At 42.5% G+C, this 18,150-nt stretch overlaps 1 protein-coding gene across 1 annotated transcript; it reads right to left on the bottom strand.

Annotated features, from left to right (window-relative positions):
• Positions 1-10,171: 10,171 nt before the first annotated feature.
• LOC107192854 (zinc finger protein PLAG1-like) lies at positions 10,172-12,911 on the bottom strand. Its single transcript, XM_015582195.1, has 3 exons — positions 12,744-12,911; positions 12,644-12,648; positions 10,172-10,445 (listed from the first exon to the last, which is right to left on the bottom strand). Exons 1-3 carry the CDS (start codon positions 12,909-12,911, stop codon positions 10,172-10,174), a joined length of 447 nt encoding a protein of 148 aa, XP_015437681.1.
• Positions 12,912-18,150: the final 5,239 nt, after the last annotated feature.

Raw genomic sequence — 18,150 nt, 5'->3', positions numbered from 1 at the left:
TATATATATATATATATATATATGTATTGAACTATATATCATTCCTTTTTCTCTTTCTTCTCCGTTCATCGTTTTTCGATTTGGGTCGCGGAATCGATCGTGCGCACGGTTTCACCTCAAATCCCAGACGATCGATAAATCGTATTTCCCTCCGCTGCTACCGACGACTTCAAAGCGATCATCTTCGGCTAGTCTCCGTGGTCGCGCCAATGGAATTTCTCGATCGCCGCAGATTCTTGTCGATCGGTTTCTCGCGCTTTCAATAATCGTTCCTCGGCCACGGCGAAAAAAAAGAATTCACAGGCGCGCAATTACGAGCGGATCCTCCTTCACGGAAGTTTCGTACATGCTACGTTACATACGTTTAAATACACATCAACCTCCGATCGATCGGTCGATCTCAATCTTCTCCCATGCTGCCTCTCATTTTCATCTCTCTTCTTTTTCCACTCTCAGTCGCATCTCATTCGTTCTTTCTCTCTTCGGTTTTTTTGTTTACACAAGAAAGACTAATTTCGTTCATTTATTTCTTTATTTATTCATATATATATATATATATTTATACGTTATATCATGGATATTACTGATACACGGAAAAAAGAAGCTCATTAAATCGTTACGGAGCACACTGAAGAAGACTGGTTTTTCTCGTCGGTTAATAAACTGCAAATTTATTCGCAATGTTATATGTTACACGGATGGTATAACGGCGATAACGGAACAATATATATATAGTTTCATTTATTTATTCATTTATTTATATATCTATACTTTGCATTCTGTAAAATATAATAATACGGCGCGACTGTTGCACGTTCTCGGTACACGCGCGACGTTCCCCACCTGCACGGATGTTTTCGAAACACATGCGCAATGTGTTCGGGAAAGGGATTCCTTTCGAAAAAAACGAATCGACAAAACAGAATACGATCATTTCTAATTTTATAAAGAAGCTACTAAAGATCTTTCGCAATTAAACAACGAAAATATTAAAACTCCGAAGTAAGTATCGTACAATAGAAAACGAGATCTTACGTTTCCGACTTGTTCTCACGAAAAGAATCACCTCTGATTGGCGTCCGCCTCCAAGTTTACGCGTGACTATATTGTCCAGCTGTAGAAGGTCCTTCCGGGACTTCGTCGACGCGTATATACTTTCGATTCAATTGGGTAATACAGGGAACGAGGCGCGTCACCCTGCTCGCGATAATACCCAGACAATGTAGTGACAAAATAGAAGACAAGTAAGTACAACAACTATTGTAGCTTAGATGAGAATCTGTTGTTGCCGGGCCTCAGACCCGGGAACGTTTCCTTTCCTCAGCTTTCGTTTCGATGAGTAACGAAACCTCGGTCGCCTTAGATACGGCTTCGACCTGAATTTTTGTTGTTTGGCAGTGACGTCTTCTCGCCATGGACCAACGAATCCGTGGCGCGTTTGATACGGCGGCGTTTCGATTCCTGATATATCATTGTCGTATAACGGATGCTTTTCTTTCCGTGATCCCCCGAGCGAGACAGGAGGAACCAGGAAAGAAACGACACCTACTCAGGATACGGGAAATCCCCCAGCCCTTTGCCCCTCCGATTGCTCAACGACCCCTATAAAAGCTTCACAGAAACTTCGACAGGGATTGGGAATGAACGGACGTTTGTTGGAAGAACCATCGTCTGTGCGTTTGTGAATGTCTGAGGCCTCGGCAACTGAGGTATTTGTGAACGAACGCACGCCGTGTCGCATATTTCTCTCTCTCTCTCTCTCTCTCTCTTCCTCTCACTCTCTCTATCGCTCGCTCTCTTTCTCTTCGTACACGCTCGGCGAACAGCGGCGCTGCTTACAACGGATGCTCATTTTTATTTTTCTCTTCCATTCTCCTACGATTAAACGCTTTGTTCTTCGTCGTTATCCATTTTTAAAGTATTTTTTTCTCTTTTCCACACTCGCGTATCATTTTTTTTTTCTTTTGATATCTTAACTACCGGAATCATTTCCATCCATTAAATCGAAGACATGTTTTTTTTTTTATGTATTTGTATTCGTTTTGTACTTGTACTGTTCAGCAAGGCAGCGTGTTGCACTTTGTTTACAATTACAATTATAGTCGGGCCGTGATTGTCCACGAAAGATTCCACAACGTCGCGAATGATTACTTCGTGATTATTTTTTTTTTTTTGCATCTTCCGCGCGGATTCTTCTTTGTTTCTCCTTTCTTTCTTCCTTTCTCTCTTTCTTTCACGCACTCCTTCTCTCCCTATCTCTTGTTCTCTATGTGGCTGTGTGTGTGTATGTGTGTGTATATGTGTTAACGCGAAAACTTTGGCTGAAGATCGTGAACGATTGGTGCCGGACGAACGATTGTAAAGCGAGCACGATACGAAGAATATAAAATGTGGCTGCGTGAAATCGCGCGTGGAAGGGGAGGTGGGTTGTGTGCATCGACGACGCGAAACGGACGATCGTGTGAACAAAGAATTTTTAGGCTGCCGAGGGAATTTACGTGAGCCCGACTCGCGAAACGATAACGAACTCGAACGGAGCGAACGCGGACTGTGTGGAACGCTTGTTTGCAACACGTGGATCCTTTTGCGCTCGACGACCCGGTCTATCTCTTAATAATTTCTGCTTCGTTACGGTAAATTACGCACGGGGAATAAAATTAAGATTACAAACGGATGGAAACCATCGACCGACGCTTCGTGATTACGACGTGGAAGAAGTAAATCGCAAAGGCTAAACATACAAAAAAAAAACAAAAAAAAAAACGAGAAAAACTATGGGTGTTCACGATGTGTGGGCGGGCGATTCGCAACAGGTCTCTGAATGTTTTAACGCGACGCGAAGCATGTCCTAATGTTTATGCGCGCACACATCGCGATCGATCGACTTTAAGAAAAAAAAAGAAAACGAACGATTATGTAATCATGACAAAATCAATAATAAAAATAATAATGATAATTCTAGCACTAATAATTATTATTACAATAATTATAAGAGTAATAATAATAATAGCAATAATATGATTATAATAGCAAATAAATGTGATAATGAAGATGATAATAATAATATTAATAATATTAATAATAATAATAATAATAATAAGTATCCAGTAAGTTCTCCTTAACTTGTTTAAACAATCACTCTCGTAAATCGCTGTAACAAATTGACAAAAGATTAACATAAAAATAAAACCAAAGGAGAATCCTTACAAAATAGGCCTATATATGTATATTATATATATGTATATATATGTATATATATTTTATGCGTGTTATGTATGTATACGTACATATCTGTATATTATATATATATACATACATATATATATTTATGTACATAAGAAGTTAACATAACGTGCCATCGATTCCTCGCCAATATCGTACATCGTTTCTCTCTTTCTTTCCCTTTTACGAACTATCTAAACGATCGTAATTATCCCTGGTGATCGATTAATGATAATAAACATTACTGACAGATATATATATGTATATGTATAACGTTGAACAGGCAGAAGACTCGACAGTACAGAAAAATTCATACATAATAATACACGGAGCAGAACAACGTAATGTAGTTCCGATACGATACATGTATATATATCGAAGTGACACGAGGATCTGCATATTCATATGGAAGTACACTCACAGACGATATGTAGAGTCAAATGAAACGATGATATTCGATGCGGTGTGCGTGTCACGTGGTAGACAGACCGAACGGAGGTGCACGAAATTGTCGGCATGCAAGGAAAGATTGAAGTAGATTGAGTCTGTTCATGCACAGACAAAAAGTTCAGAAATGCGTTACATGGTCTAACACTTTCGTACGGTCGACCATACCTCCTCCGTTCGTCTTCTTCTATTTGCAATATTTCTTTCTGGTATACAAGCGTCGCCCCTTTCTTCGTGAAACGATTAACAATTAGGTACGATCGACTCGCTTTACAGTCGTTTCCTTCCATTCGGGACGGTTGATTATTTACTCTCGTTCCAACGCCGATAAAGAAATTTCTAAATAAATAAGACTCAGAAAAGTATTGGCAAGGAACGAGTCGATGATTCGGTTTCGGTACCAGTTGTCGTTCGCGTCGAAAGGGTGGCGTTGTAACTTCACAATTTTGGCAAGAACGAAGCAAAGATGATCCGGACTTCGTACGCGGAAGAACGGCGGGTGTTCTTGTCCTTCTCTTTCTATTCCTTTCTATTTTCTACAATATTTTCCTGTTTACGGACAGAAGTGATAAAAAGAAACACGCTACGCCAGTTGTTAGTGTTACATTGATGAGCGAAGGTGATCAACCGTTGTTATTTAATCCTAGCTTCTCTTGTAAATACGATGTTTCATTTAAAAATGACGCGGATTCTTTCCTTAAGAACTATCGTACAAGATAATTATCGATAGACAGTTAAGTGATATCTGAGGAAGGATCCTCTCAGCGTTTTTTCGTTTTTTTAATGTTTTTGCAATTTTCCCCTTCCGATAAATTTAAAAACTTTCGTAACAATTAATTTATACTTAAGGTTCTGTTAATATTAATTATGGCACAATATAAATATTATATTTAAAGTCTTTTTGAAGACATAATAAAAATAAATCTAAGTAGTCTTTCTCCTATATGCTCGACGTTACATTTTTTTCTTCGTCCGTTTATTTTTCTTTTTTTTCCCCTATCGATTTCTCGTAATTATACATCGTCCGTCAGCAACTATTTTTTTCCTTTGCTTTCGATTCGAAGATGCATTTCTTTCTTCTTCTCTCTTTATCTTTTTCTCTTCCCTTCGTAGTTTCACTTTTGTTTTCTAATCCCCCTTTTGGAAAAATAATAGTAAGAAGTAAAATTTCGTTTCTCTTTCAACCGAAACCGAAGAGTGTTCGTATCGAGAGTAATATATTCGAAACGCTTTCTCGGGCTTTCGCCGATATCCAGCGCCTTGGGACGATTCGATCGAGATTACACGAGATCGTTGGCGTAATAAATGCAAAGTGGAACGGTTTTGTTTTCTATCAAAAGTGGAACGCTGTCGATTACTCGAAGAACTGTCCTTTTTTCATTCACAGAACTCTCTTCCCTAAGCGGATACCGGTCGAAGGTCCGAAAAGCATTCACAATTTCCCGATGCTCTTTGGTAAAACAATATCACATAATCAAGAACAAGTTAAAACCAATCGAAAAAAAACAATCTAATCAGTCGATTGCTCCCTAAATGTAGGGAACGTTCTTTAAAAAAAAACGAGTTTGGAAACTAATTAAAAAATAAATTTGAGTCCTTAATTCAACGCGTTGACGTTTAAAAATTATAAAAATCAGCCTTCTCGAAAGTAAATTCGCGTATCAAAGTATTTCGTCACAGCGCCAGGAAATTATTTTGAGCTCTATAGCAGCTTGCTCAAACGCGATACGAGTCGTTCATAAAAAAAAAAAAGGAAAACAAGAATGTCAACTAACGTAAAGCATCGATAAACACGTTTTACAATATTTAAAGTCCAACGTCAGCTATAACAGGTCGAACGGAAGCTAGAAGAATCTACGTGTATGAGTTCCATTGGTGAAACTCGTCGAACACAGGAGTCACCGCAAGATTGCGAATTATTCGCGATGTCGTCCACGTTCGACGAGCTTCCCCTTTACAATTGCATCCGGATTATTCGTATTACAGTCAAGGCTTACGGCATAAAAATTCTTGCGCAGATGAAAAGTCGGCTGTTAGTGGTTTCGTCGTTGCGATTCGACACGCGAACGGCGAGAGAAAAAAAAAAGGAAGTACTATGATACAAATTATGGTTTTTCCTCGGGACAACAGTAACCCAGGTATCGTTCACACGGTGATGCAGAGCCATAACCAACGTCCGCTTCGCACGGATCGCATTCCATTGCCGACACAATTATTAATGCCTATGCCAGTATCAGTTTTACGATGATATATCGTTTCCTCTGTAAATTCACACATCAGAGGTACACGTTACTTACATATCGATATTCAATATTTACACGCAAGTGATATTTAGAACGCAAATAAAAATAGATAGTTTAAAATATTTTCTTTCTCTCACTCTCACGTTCTCTCTCTCTCTCTCTCTCTCGCTCTCTTTTTTACTCTCTTTCGTTAAGAGTTTTCTTACGTCTTGTTCTCATTGTAATAGCATACAAGACAAAAATCCATGCATTAAAGTTCGACAAAAGTTCCTTCGATAATATTTCGTTATGATAATATTCGCTTTAAATCCTAGAACGATTAGTAGTAGTAGTAATGTTGGTAATATTCGTTTCTCGAAAGAAGATGCGACGCGCCGCTAACTACATTTTTTTATTCCCTTCACGTGTAAATAGTAAAAGACCTAAAGTTCCTCGTTTCGAAGACGTTGGCACATTGGAATAGATTCTATGTGTTTTGTGTGTGTATGTGTATCGTTTCCCGTTATTTTTTTTTATCGTTTTTTCGAATTTTCGATTTAACACCGTGACAGTGTAATGGGTCGAGTACCCTGAAGAGATATGTTTATTATATCCAAACACTGCGCGCTTCATCCCCCGATTTGAGGCGACTGCCGATCATTAGAAAGCGTCTTTTTCTACACCATCGTCGGGAAAATTCGTTGATCGCTTTGGTCTCGCTTTAAAAAAAGGAACAAGAGAACAAACGAAAGAATTAAAATAAAATTCGCAACAACAGTCAAATTCACTTTGGTATCGTATCGATCTTTAAAAATCACCGAGCCTCGTGGCTCAACGCGCGTTTCTTTTTCTACAGAGTTTCCCGACGTAATTTCCTACGGTGCCGCTCGTTATAATCCAATTATTCGATGATGGATCAGCAGTCGTTCGATCGATCGCGGGGGATCACCGACAGCATCCGATTTAATCTTCTCGGTATAATAGAGACTCGTCTCGGCTTTTTTCATTTTTCTTACAATTAACTTACACAACACCGAACATCGATCTAATTCCGTATACTTTTTTTGTTTTCTTCATATACCTCTAATATTTTCGTTCTAGTATACCCCAACTGAAGGACATCACAGAATTTCCCGATAATAATTAACCAATTAATTTCCTCTCGCTACAAATGCGACATATCTGCACACACGCCGGCAATCATAATGTGGAACGTTTCGCTTGACATTTGTCGTTATTCCTCGATTTCTTTCTACCCCCCATCCCCCCGCCCCTTCGTGTCCGCGTTCCTTGTTCCCCTTTCGTTTTGTAGCGCCGAAATATACTCGTACTTTGATGCTTCTCCGCGTTCGACATAGCGTATCACAGAATTATAAAACGTTTCCAAAATGACTAGGATAATTTTCACTAACGAATTCTACCTTTAGGCTTTTCCCAAGTCGAAAACAAATTTTCGGAAAGCAAAGATGTCCACACGCGCGTGCCATAAGTCCCGGCCCTCCCCATATTGCGGAAGGAACGTTCTCCCACTCGTTTCTTTTTTTTTCTTTTTCCACATTATGCTTTGGCCGGCCGCGGGAAAGAAGTTTAATTTTCGTTCCTTTTATATCTACGAATGTATACGCAATATGTTAAAAACCTCCCGCCATCGGAAGACACCTAAATCTAAAATCGTATAATTTTTTTTCTTTTCATTCACGGTATACTTGTCGTTCTCGCGAAGATATGTTTGGAAAAATTGTTCTCTCGTCCTCCTGTTTCCGCGATTTCTCATTATATAATCCCTTTTGTTTCCCACTTCCCTTCTACTCTCCGTGCCCGCCGACGTTAAAACTCGAGAAGACGCACACGATTCGCTCTATCTCGCTTTTCAAATACTTTTCCCCCCGTTTCTTTTTCTCTCCATTAAACACCGACTGCTACGGAACCTAAGAATTAGACGAAGACGTAATTTCTTTTATTCATTTTCCCCTCAAACAATTTGTACTTGATCGTTAGTTAATGATGGCATTTCCTTTCTTTCCTTCCTCTGTGTTTTGTCTCTTTGTAACCCCCACCCCCTTAAGATAAAACATCAACTTTGTATCTTTTCTTTTTTTTTTTTACACTGAGCTCTAAACCTGAATATGTTGCGCGACGAACAATTTTATAGGGCGTTCCTCTTTTACCTTGTACGTTCACTAAGCATGGATGTACTCGAAAATTTCAAAGAACAAGGCAGTGTGTGCGATGATCTCTCGGCGCGCCCGTTTCTTTTCCCCACATCCTAACCCCTGAAATTCTCAGTTTTCCCGAAGAATATTCGAAACGAGCATTCGATCGTTTTTTCTTTGGCCTAATCGGATCTCACTATCCCCCTTCATTCGTTCATTCTTTTTTTCCATGCTGTTCGAACGATCGCGATGAAACATACAGAGAAAACGAAATGTAGATCGCGAGACGCAAAGAAATTCATCGGTCGGAAACGAGGGTGTCACGCCCCAGGGACGGTCTCGAGTCATAATTTACCCCTTACTCGTAATATTGCACACATTCGCCAATGAGACGCATTAATTAACAACCGTACCCGCGTTGTATTCGATTTGGGACGAAAACTGAGGACGCGAGAGACCCACCGCCCTGCCCGCCGTTGTCTACCTACGTCTCGAACTACTTCATGTTTCTTTCGTTTCTCCCCTCACGTTTTATTTCTCTTCCCATCTTTTTCCCGCACTTATAAAACCTGAACAAGAGAATATCATCGTTATCAATTATCGTATGAATATTATATATGTATATATATATATATATATACACATATATATATATACATTTACAGCTCAAAATATTACTTTTAAAGAGTTAAAAATATAGTCTGTGTAATTTGCGCGCATGACGGATCTGTACACGTGTAAGAGCCCATATAACTTCTACTTGCACTTTTCTACGCTCTTTCTCCCACTCTGTTCTCATCGTCTGTTCCTTTGTCTCCGCATAATATCACCCTCTATACTCTTCCCTAATTCGATTCCACAAACCACCCACACTCGACGTTCCCAAATCGTTCCCGCCCATCCCTACGTCGTTTCATTTCCTCTCTCCCAATTCCGGAAATTTGAGCACATATTCGTAGACTTTGTAGTTGAATTTCACTTAGGCCTAAGATTCTCGATTTACACGATCCCCCCTAACCGTCCGAATACTTACGCGACTGTATAATATGTATATGTAACCTTTTACCTCTATTCGCGAGCAGAATAAATTCCGTCGACAAGAACGTACACCACACGTGTACCGCGCGTGACATATATGTACAATACGAGATGCGTCGATTCCTTTCTGATACGGTTTCACAATTGCATTTACTTCTCCCTTTATATCTTTCTTCATCGTGCACGCGTCAATCCGTGGTTCCCGGCCGAAATCCGTCCTGTTAAACGATCGAATGGGCCTTTGTTGTCTACTGCTTGTATTCCGTTAGCATGATGAATTGACACGATTCTTGGGACTGATTGAAACAATGACCGCGATCGGCGCGTGAACACGCCAAGCAAGAAGACTACTTTCGATGGAAACGAAATACTCGAACGAGGGTTCGATTACTTCGTTCAAGAACGTTTACATCTCAAGCATCGCGATCCCGTGCGAGTGCAGTTTCTTCGTAGAACAATCTTAAACCAATAGTCGCGTTTCAAGGCCTCGTCGAATCGGCTCGAGCCTCTCCGCCGTCGACACACACACACACAGCGAGGCTGGAAACCGACGCAATGGAATGTATTCTCAGCTCGCGGGTGTCACGGGAACCTTAAACGATTCACAAGAATTCTCACGAAATATTAAGGATCGCGTCTCAGTCGATTCTCTCTTCTCTGTTTCTTCTTTGGATTGATCGCAGTCTTGACTCGATGGAGAACTATAAAAACGACGACTACAACACGGAGGTGAACGGAAACCGTGATTACTCTGGCGGAAGAGTTTTCGTGTGGGTTCGGAGAGCCAATCGATCGTTTCGCCGACTATTGCGCGAGGACAACCACCACACCGTAACGTGGATCGACTTTGATCCGTGATCGGATGCTTCGAGCTCGGATCTAATGATAAACGCACGTCTCTCGATGCTCTTCTGACACGTTCGGATGCGCTTGGTCACGACCTGCCCTTGATCCGCGTACATTCACGAAGATAACGACGGCAGCGATGAACAGCGAAGAACCGAATTGATACGGGAAGACGATGACGACGATGAGAATGACGATACGGAGTGTCCGGGACGGGGTGACTGTAAGACGGTTCCGTCATTTTCATTGCGGCTGCTGTTGCTGCTGCTGATGCATCTGCGCCTGGTGCATACTGCCCAGAACCTTGATCCCCGTGGTCTTCAGCAGCTTCTTCAGCATGCCGCTCGAGCCACGATGCTGGAGACTCTTGTGCGTGGTTAGCGAGTTCTTGGTGCGGTACCTGCGGTTGCAGAACTCGCACACATTGGCTCGTTTATGCCGCCCGCCGTTGGCGGCGGCATCCGGTACATGGCAGAGGGAGGCGTCGACGGTGCTGGATGCATCCCGTTGCCCGTACCTGAAAACCGTCCGTCATTCGTCAGATAATTCTGCGACGAATCCGTCTGCGGTCGGTCGCCGCGAGAACAGTCCTTAGAAATACATCAGGAAAATGAATTGGACCAATTAGGTCCTCCAGTTCGAAGGATCGACGATAGTACGATCGATTTCTATGAGACTGTTCTCGCGGGAAACCGTAAACAGCACGTTACCGTAGGGTTTAATCTGCAAAAGGATAGGTAGTTTGATATTCGCGAAATCGAGGAGGAACGCATAATAGATCAGCCTCTGTCAGGAGTTTTGACGTTGGAACAACCGTCGGTGTATTAGTGTCTTATGTTGGAAGCTGAACGATTCTCGACCGAGGTTCCTCGTTCCAGTCTCGAGACGACCTCGGCGTATAATTCCACCCTGTCAACTGTCTCGGGATCGAACAAGGATCAATACAGGGTTAATATCTGCTTCTCTCCGCGAGCAATGCCGCTTCTTCATCGATCGATATCGGAGTGTGTCGAATCGTAAAGGATCCCCATTGCGACTTGATGTACGTGTCGTTAATTAACCAAGTTGTAATTAGTCGAGTGAGTAGAGATGAAGAGGACCAAAACCACCGTGCCAGACGCGTGTGTCGTGTGTCGAATCCAATGCAGATATGCTTTGGACTACGATACAATTTCTGAGAGTTAATCCAGAAGTGTTACTTGAACGTTTAAAAAAGTGCAAGGCTACAACAAAAGTCGTGCATGAAACGTGCCACGATTACTTGCCGCGATAAGAGTGTGCATTTCGGTTCCAGTGAAATTGTGTGCGTGCCAGGGGACATGCAGTCATGCTCTTCCGGTTAGTTGCTAAAAAAAGATCGATGCGCGGATAGATTTATTCAGCGACGAATGTGAAAGAGTAACCGTGTTTACCCGGATAGCGATAGAACGAAATTGAAGAGGACTTAAATTGTAAAGATGCGCAATAACGGGCTTGCGCGCGATCGCGCGTTGCACCGTGTCGTCATGCAGCGAGATGCGAGCGGATGCACAGCTCGAGGAACGATTCCGTTGACACGTGTCTTCGATCGACGGTTTAACGAACAATCGATTCAACGTTCTCGAAGCCGACGTCGTTCCATGGTTAAGCACCGCACACCGAAGCTGCGAAACGAGCATCAAAAACGACGATACACATCAGCATGCACACAACATCGAACATCGAAAAGCCACGACAGAGATATATAATTGAAACAATAACAAAAAAAAAAAAATGTAATAGAAAGGAAAATAGACAAGCAAAACGATAAATGAACAAAGAAAGTACGCAAGACGTAAATAATAGGGTGATTGCCACAAAACTTATCAACTGAAAGAAAAAAAAAGAAGGGAAGAGTTGTGAGGGGGGTGTTAGTGGGAAGGACCTGAAACGTAATCGTACACTCTCTGTTTTGGGTCTATCGACGAAACCCAAATAAAGTCGGAATACTCTCGTGATCATCGCACACACGTGTGAATCCCTTCGGTGGTACGATTCAACGATCTCTTCTGATGATCGATCGACGATTTCTCGCGGTTTACAGCGTCGCCACGAATGGCTGTACATACTCCACGCAGCGGAGATTGCGATCCCGAGTCACCGACAGGGAGGTACATATAACGGAGCCACGAATACCGGAAGAATTCGATCGGTGACCGTACGGTACACCGAAGAGAAACGAAGGACGACTGGAGGAGAAGGAAGGAGGAAGCAGAACCGCGGCCGGAGGACGGTGGAATGAACTTGACGACGCTGGAACGAAAGCTCGAGCTGCAAGAAGAAGAATAAGGGTCGTGTTCCACGTGGGAGTCGGGAGACCGGTTTCTCTGGCATGCACCGTGTGTGTCTCCGGGGAGAAGTGGGGACTGAGGGGAGAAGAGTACCGGAAAGCGGAAAAGGGAGGGAACCGTTGACGAGAGGAGCCGAGGTCGTTGCGTATAAACCAACGATTATGCCGCGATTGTGACCCGAGCCGCGAGCGTTCCAACGACGAATAGAGTTACAACACGGGTCGAACGAAACAGAGGTGTAAAAAGGTGTGTAGTATTACAAGGATGGTCAGAGAAGAGAGTAGGAAGCACCGATATATGTATATGTATCAAGAAGATAGAAAAAAAAAAACGCGAGAGAAACGCGCGCACACTATGAAAAGTGTGAGATTTTGAACAAGTTGTTGTTGGCGTGTGTGTCCCCTACCTTATCTAAACCTTCAAAAGAACTTAATGTCAATGTCGCCGGGTCTGCTCTTATGATAGGTATATATATGGGTCATCAGGGAGTTACGCGAGCAGTATACCCGCTCGCAGATGACGCATCTGTACTCCTCCTGTCGCGCGGCGTGCTTGTCGGCTACGTGGCGTTTCAAGGATGCTTTGCTGCATAGCTCCTTGTGGCACAGCTGGCAGCGGAACAGCTTCTTCGCTGACGGGGGGGTGTTCAGAGAGTTCAAGGTCAGCCCCGTCATAGAGGTGAGCACTGAAACACAACAATGCACCTCGTGCAGCTGCAACCCCCACACATAAACCCTATCCCATATCAAAGGGCGATGCAAGCGATAAACTCCTCTTCTCTTTCTCTCTCGTTCGTTCATTCTCTCTTTCGCTCTTTTTCTGTGTGCTCGTGCTCGTATTCTCCTAAACGTCGCGATAATTCCAACACAACAGGTACGGGAGGCTGAAAGAAGATGTCAGTTCGAAGCAGTCGCGATGGATTGGCATTTTCCCTAGCTGCGACAGAGATTTATAGGGTGAATTCTACCGTTATATCAAAGGCGGGACAAACCCCGAAACATTCTCCCCGAATCTTTTCTTCGATCGAGCATTTTCGCGTCGCGCGATTCACGCTCGTTTGCCCCTCATCTCGTCTCTCCCTTCGGCGGCCCCGTTATTGTCGCGTCTTTTCATATTATTCACAGAGTTCGCGTTCCCGTCGTCGAGCTGAAGACAGCCTCCTTACGTATCCACGCGAAAACCTTTCAACGATCGCATCCACGTACTCTCGCGATCGCGGTGCAATCTGTGTACTTTCCGCGTGGTCTCGCGCGCGCTCCCTTCCCCTCCAAACGTTTTGTAAAACGATGTATAAACGTGACGGGATTAAACGAGGCTACGATTCGTGGGAAATAAACGATTGAAAAAAAAAAAAAGAACGAAAAGAGCAACGGGGGCGTATTCGATACGCGGGCAACGTACTCGAGACCGCCCTCGGGAGAAAAGAGAAAAGAGGTACGAGGGGTAGGTTGGTTGGTTGCGGAAACTCTTTCGACGACGTTTCGAAATGTTTGGTCGCCTTTCGGGGGAGCGAAGTAAGAACTTTCAATGCCAGTCTTTTCTTCGAACCGCGCGCGCACGGAACCAAAGGCTGAAGGGTTAAGACGTACGAGGGTGGCGAGCAGCGGACGAGCGCGCGCTCGCGGGCACACGGAGAACAAGTGGAACGATTCCGTGCGTCTCAGACACGTCCGCCGCGACTCTATTTATGTGTGTGTATTCAACGACGGTGTATGCAATTGGAATAAAGAGATAGAGAACGGAACGAGCTGGTGGGCGGGTGAACGAGCGGGAACTGACGACCGAGTGAAAGAAAGGGAGTAACAGAGAAAGGGAAAACTAAGGGCTGCGGATGAAGAACGAAACGAAGCACGGATACGGACACGAGTTAAGCGTCAATAAGGAGTCGCGCACGCGGTTCATTTGTAATGGCCGCGTGGTGCTCGTTAATTAAAAAAAAAAAATAAATAAATAAAAGATCCGGTCAGACGCTGCTTTTTGTGTCTCGCGTTTACATACTACCTTACACATGTACGTGTGCACGAGCGCGTGCTAGTATATATGTACGTGTGCCAGTGTATAAAGCCCGTATCTTCTACCCTTTAGCCATCGGATCCGAATGAGGCGAGGCCACAACACCGTCGTTCGAAATGGCTTCCGGTAGAAAAAGCTTTTTATCCAATTTCTCAAGCCGCCTCGTGTCTCGTTAAACTACAGCCAAAAGAAATTGTGCAAACAGCCTTCTCGCTGATGAAGTCGACCGGTGGTTTCCGATGAAATTGTGAAATAGTCGTATATACACACGCATACTGACATTTGTACGTATATATATATATATATATGTATGTACATACACAGTCGCACACGTAAATAACGCTCGTATCCGAGCAACAGATAGAATGGGGGGGAACAATAAGGGAAACGTTTTGGAACGTGGATCAACGGATGAGGTGGTGGGGGAGGGAGTTATACAAAAATTATGCGTTCGTTTCCGACATGAACGCTCTCCCAATCATTCTAAGTATACACATGTTCGCTTCGTTAGGCGTCGCGAACGCGACCACGCGAAGTTCGACGAACGTAAGGATTTAACAAAAAAAAAATATTAAATAAATAATAAAAAAAAAAACTTATGAAAAGAAATGAAGGAGACGACGAGAAGGAAACACTGAGCATTCTGGGTGACACTTAAAGCATGCAATTCGAAGTAAACGTAATAATTATGCGTGAGCCTGGCGAGCGGCGTGGCGGCTTAATCGTTCTCTCTTTCTGCGTACCGCGAATGGCCCTCGTTTCTCTCACGGTCGATCTTGCTCTCAAACACGTATCGAAAGAGAGAGTCACGTATGGTCCTCTCGATCATTCCTTGCTTTTCATTTTCCCCGGGAACAGAAGAAGAAAAAAACGGGGGCAGGATTACATGTATCGTGCGCCCGTTTTCCATGAAATACCAAATAAACCCATTGTAACACACCCTCGTGGTTCTGCTGATTGTGAATCGTTCTTACTTCGATCTCTCCAAGCGACCACGCGCCTCATTGGAAGAAAAAAAAGTGAACGTAAAACACGAGCGTCGAGTATAATGAAATCGTGTCCGCGCGCAGTGGCTGCGATCGTTACCCGATTCATTGAATGATCGCCGCCGTCCGTGGGCCCACGAACGATGGTATTTCGAGCCGTGTCGTTTTTCCATCCGACGATCACGACGACACGAGCACTCGAGTTCATGTGTCTCGTTATCGACACGTAACTTACCTTCCAGCTGAAAGAAAGAAGGCGTGACACGCAACGTGCTCCAAGTACCGTTCAAAGGGCACAAGACTCGTGCACGCACGAGGAGGAAATACCGAACCAGTTATGCTGTAAAACGTTGTCACCATCGTTCTTTGTTTCTTTTTCTTATTTTCTGTTTGTTTCTTTTTCGAGGATGCGATAGGTCGTGTGTACTAAAAATGTAGAAGAAAGTAAAATGAAGAAATACAAAGCGAGTTATTAAACCAAATAGTACATTTCATGTTATATATATCTATATATATAAAAAGTTGAAAATATATTAAGATGCATTTGACATTGCTTAAAAATAAAAATCATAACTATATAATTATAATAATATAATAATATTAATAATAATAATAGTCAATAAATATATATTATAACCAGAACACCTTGGCAGATAACAAATAATAAGTAAGCACGGTAACGCTCGACATACTCGCTTAACGTGTGTTTGAAAACGATTTGTACCCGAAACGGAGTCGTTACCGGAAAAAAAAAAAGAGAAATTCAGACTTTTCATTTTTCCATGTTTCCCCCGACGTTTCGAAATGTCTCCAGCCGATGGCACCGGTATTCTTTTTCGTTTATTTACCTCAATACAATTTTTACATATCTGACGAATTTTCGAATTAAGCTCGTTTTGCTCTCAATATGCTTCGCTGCTTTCTTTCCCTTCATTCTCTCTCTCTCTCTCTCTCTCTCTCTCTTTCTCTCGCTCTCTCGCTCTCTTTCTCTCCCACTCTCTCGCTCTCTAACTTCCTCTCCTTCCTAACTCAGGATTACAAAATAATTCTATTCATCGGTATCGCGATATTTATTTTGTGTTTTTTTTCCATCGCACAGGTAATGATTATCGTCGATGGTATGTCTGCTCAGTATCCGTGGTTGATCAGTAATTTAACTCTATATCGTAGGGCAATTAAAACGGAATTACGGCTTACATTATTAAGATAGCTGTCGCACAAAACTGCTGCTGCTGCTGCTTGCTTTTCCGCCTGTACTTGTAAATAGCTGATTGCGTTTAAAGAACGGCAAACGAAACGTAATGAAAGTCACAACAATCAGAGATAAAAAGAGAACAACAGCGTATAAGATCCTATCGTCCTTATTGCGTAAGTCTACGGATTAATAATTACGAGAAACGAAATAAGAATACAAAGAGAAGACTTGCGTTCGTCTCTGTCTGCCTGTGTGTGTAATGTGTTGCGCGTAATGTAGCTATGTAATGTATAATACCTCTTACCCCTGACCATAAAATTAAACAATAGTAGTGTGCGCATGTATACGTGTGTGTGTCTGTGCGCTAAAAGCCTATCATTTAAACAAAAAGGAATACAAAAAATGGAAAAACAAAAACGAGATGCAAACGAAGAAAACGTGGGTAATGTCAGATAGTACAAAAGCGATAAAGAAAATAAAAACGTGTGCTGTACCAACAAATGAATCTCAACGCGTTGCGCCGATCCTGCTTTAAAACGATTATACAATATTATATGCGTTCGTCACATAAGATTCTACTTTTCCCCCTCTTCTGTTTCTCAGGTGATTCGAATCCCTGCGGTGCCCTGCCAATCTGATCGCGTTCGCGTGCTTTCTAACCGTGTTAACTTAGAAAATAGATACTTTTAATTAACATCGTTTGGTAACATCAGTCAAGAAACGTTTAAACATCAGTCCAATGTAGAGTCGACTAATTAGAACAATTAAAAAAAAAAAAAAGAAAAGAAAAAGAATAGATAAATCAGTCCAATTCAGTCTGACACCAAATCGTGTCGCGGATGGCGGCGGCTGACTATAATTGCAATCAGGTACGCGTCTCGAGCCATTTTCCCATCTAATATCGCTCCACTTTTCCCCCCCCATCCCACGAACAGTTTTTTTTTTTTTCATTTCTCTGTTTCTCGGTTCCCCGCCCTTTCGTGAACACTACGGGTCTCCCGTCCTCCCCTTCAGACGAAAGGAGCGTCAAACCCGCAGCCAGCCGCGGCACGTTCAATTCAACAATTCAGTCTTTCGATGTTCGAAACAGGCGTTTCGAACGGATTTATTTTGCACTGGCCAATTCGTAAAATTAGTTTAAGGGAGCACCCATAATCGCTCTCCTTGTCTTTGCGCGCGAATTTCGCAAGGCCAACTTACACAGAGCGCGAATTCCGAGAACGGCGTTTCAATATTCCCCGACGGAGTTGGCTGACACACTCGAGCCAACCGTGTCGGTATAATTATAAATTATCTAAGAGACAAAAAAAAAAAAAGAACACCGCGCGCGGTTCACGCGCGTCCCGCGATTTCATAACGCATTAACGGGTAGAGCGAAGTTACGAAAGAAAAAAAAATATACGAACGATAAAAACAAGAAAAAAGAATTGTAGATACTCAAATAAACCTCTACTAATATATAATTTGTAGTTAAATATTCATTCAATTTATATTAATTTCATTAATAATTTATTATTTTCATAATATAGCGCCGACCGCGGATCGGAGGGCGAATATATATTCCGCAATTAATATTTGGCCATTTTTACAGTAGTCACAAATCAATTTCTTTGAATAAATCTACTAGTTTAAATATTATCAATATCAGTTCTTTCTCCAGTCCTGACTACTATAAAACTGTGTTTCATTACTCTCTCTCTCTCTCTCTCTCTCTCTCTC

This window comes from Dufourea novaeangliae, unplaced genomic scaffold, assembly GCF_001272555.1.
Source record: "Dufourea novaeangliae isolate 0120121106 unplaced genomic scaffold, ASM127255v1 scaffold447, whole genome shotgun sequence".
In the NCBI taxonomy this organism is placed as follows: domain Eukaryota; kingdom Metazoa; phylum Arthropoda; class Insecta; order Hymenoptera; family Halictidae; genus Dufourea; species Dufourea novaeangliae.
Note: the sequence above shows the minus strand (reverse complement) of the source record. Positions and strands in the feature narration are given on the sequence as shown.

Coding starts and splice junctions, on each gene's coding strand:
- LOC107192854 (XM_015582195.1), bottom strand. CDS start 12,911: ATGACGGGGCTGACCTTGAACTCTCTGAACACCCCCCCGTCAGCGAAG.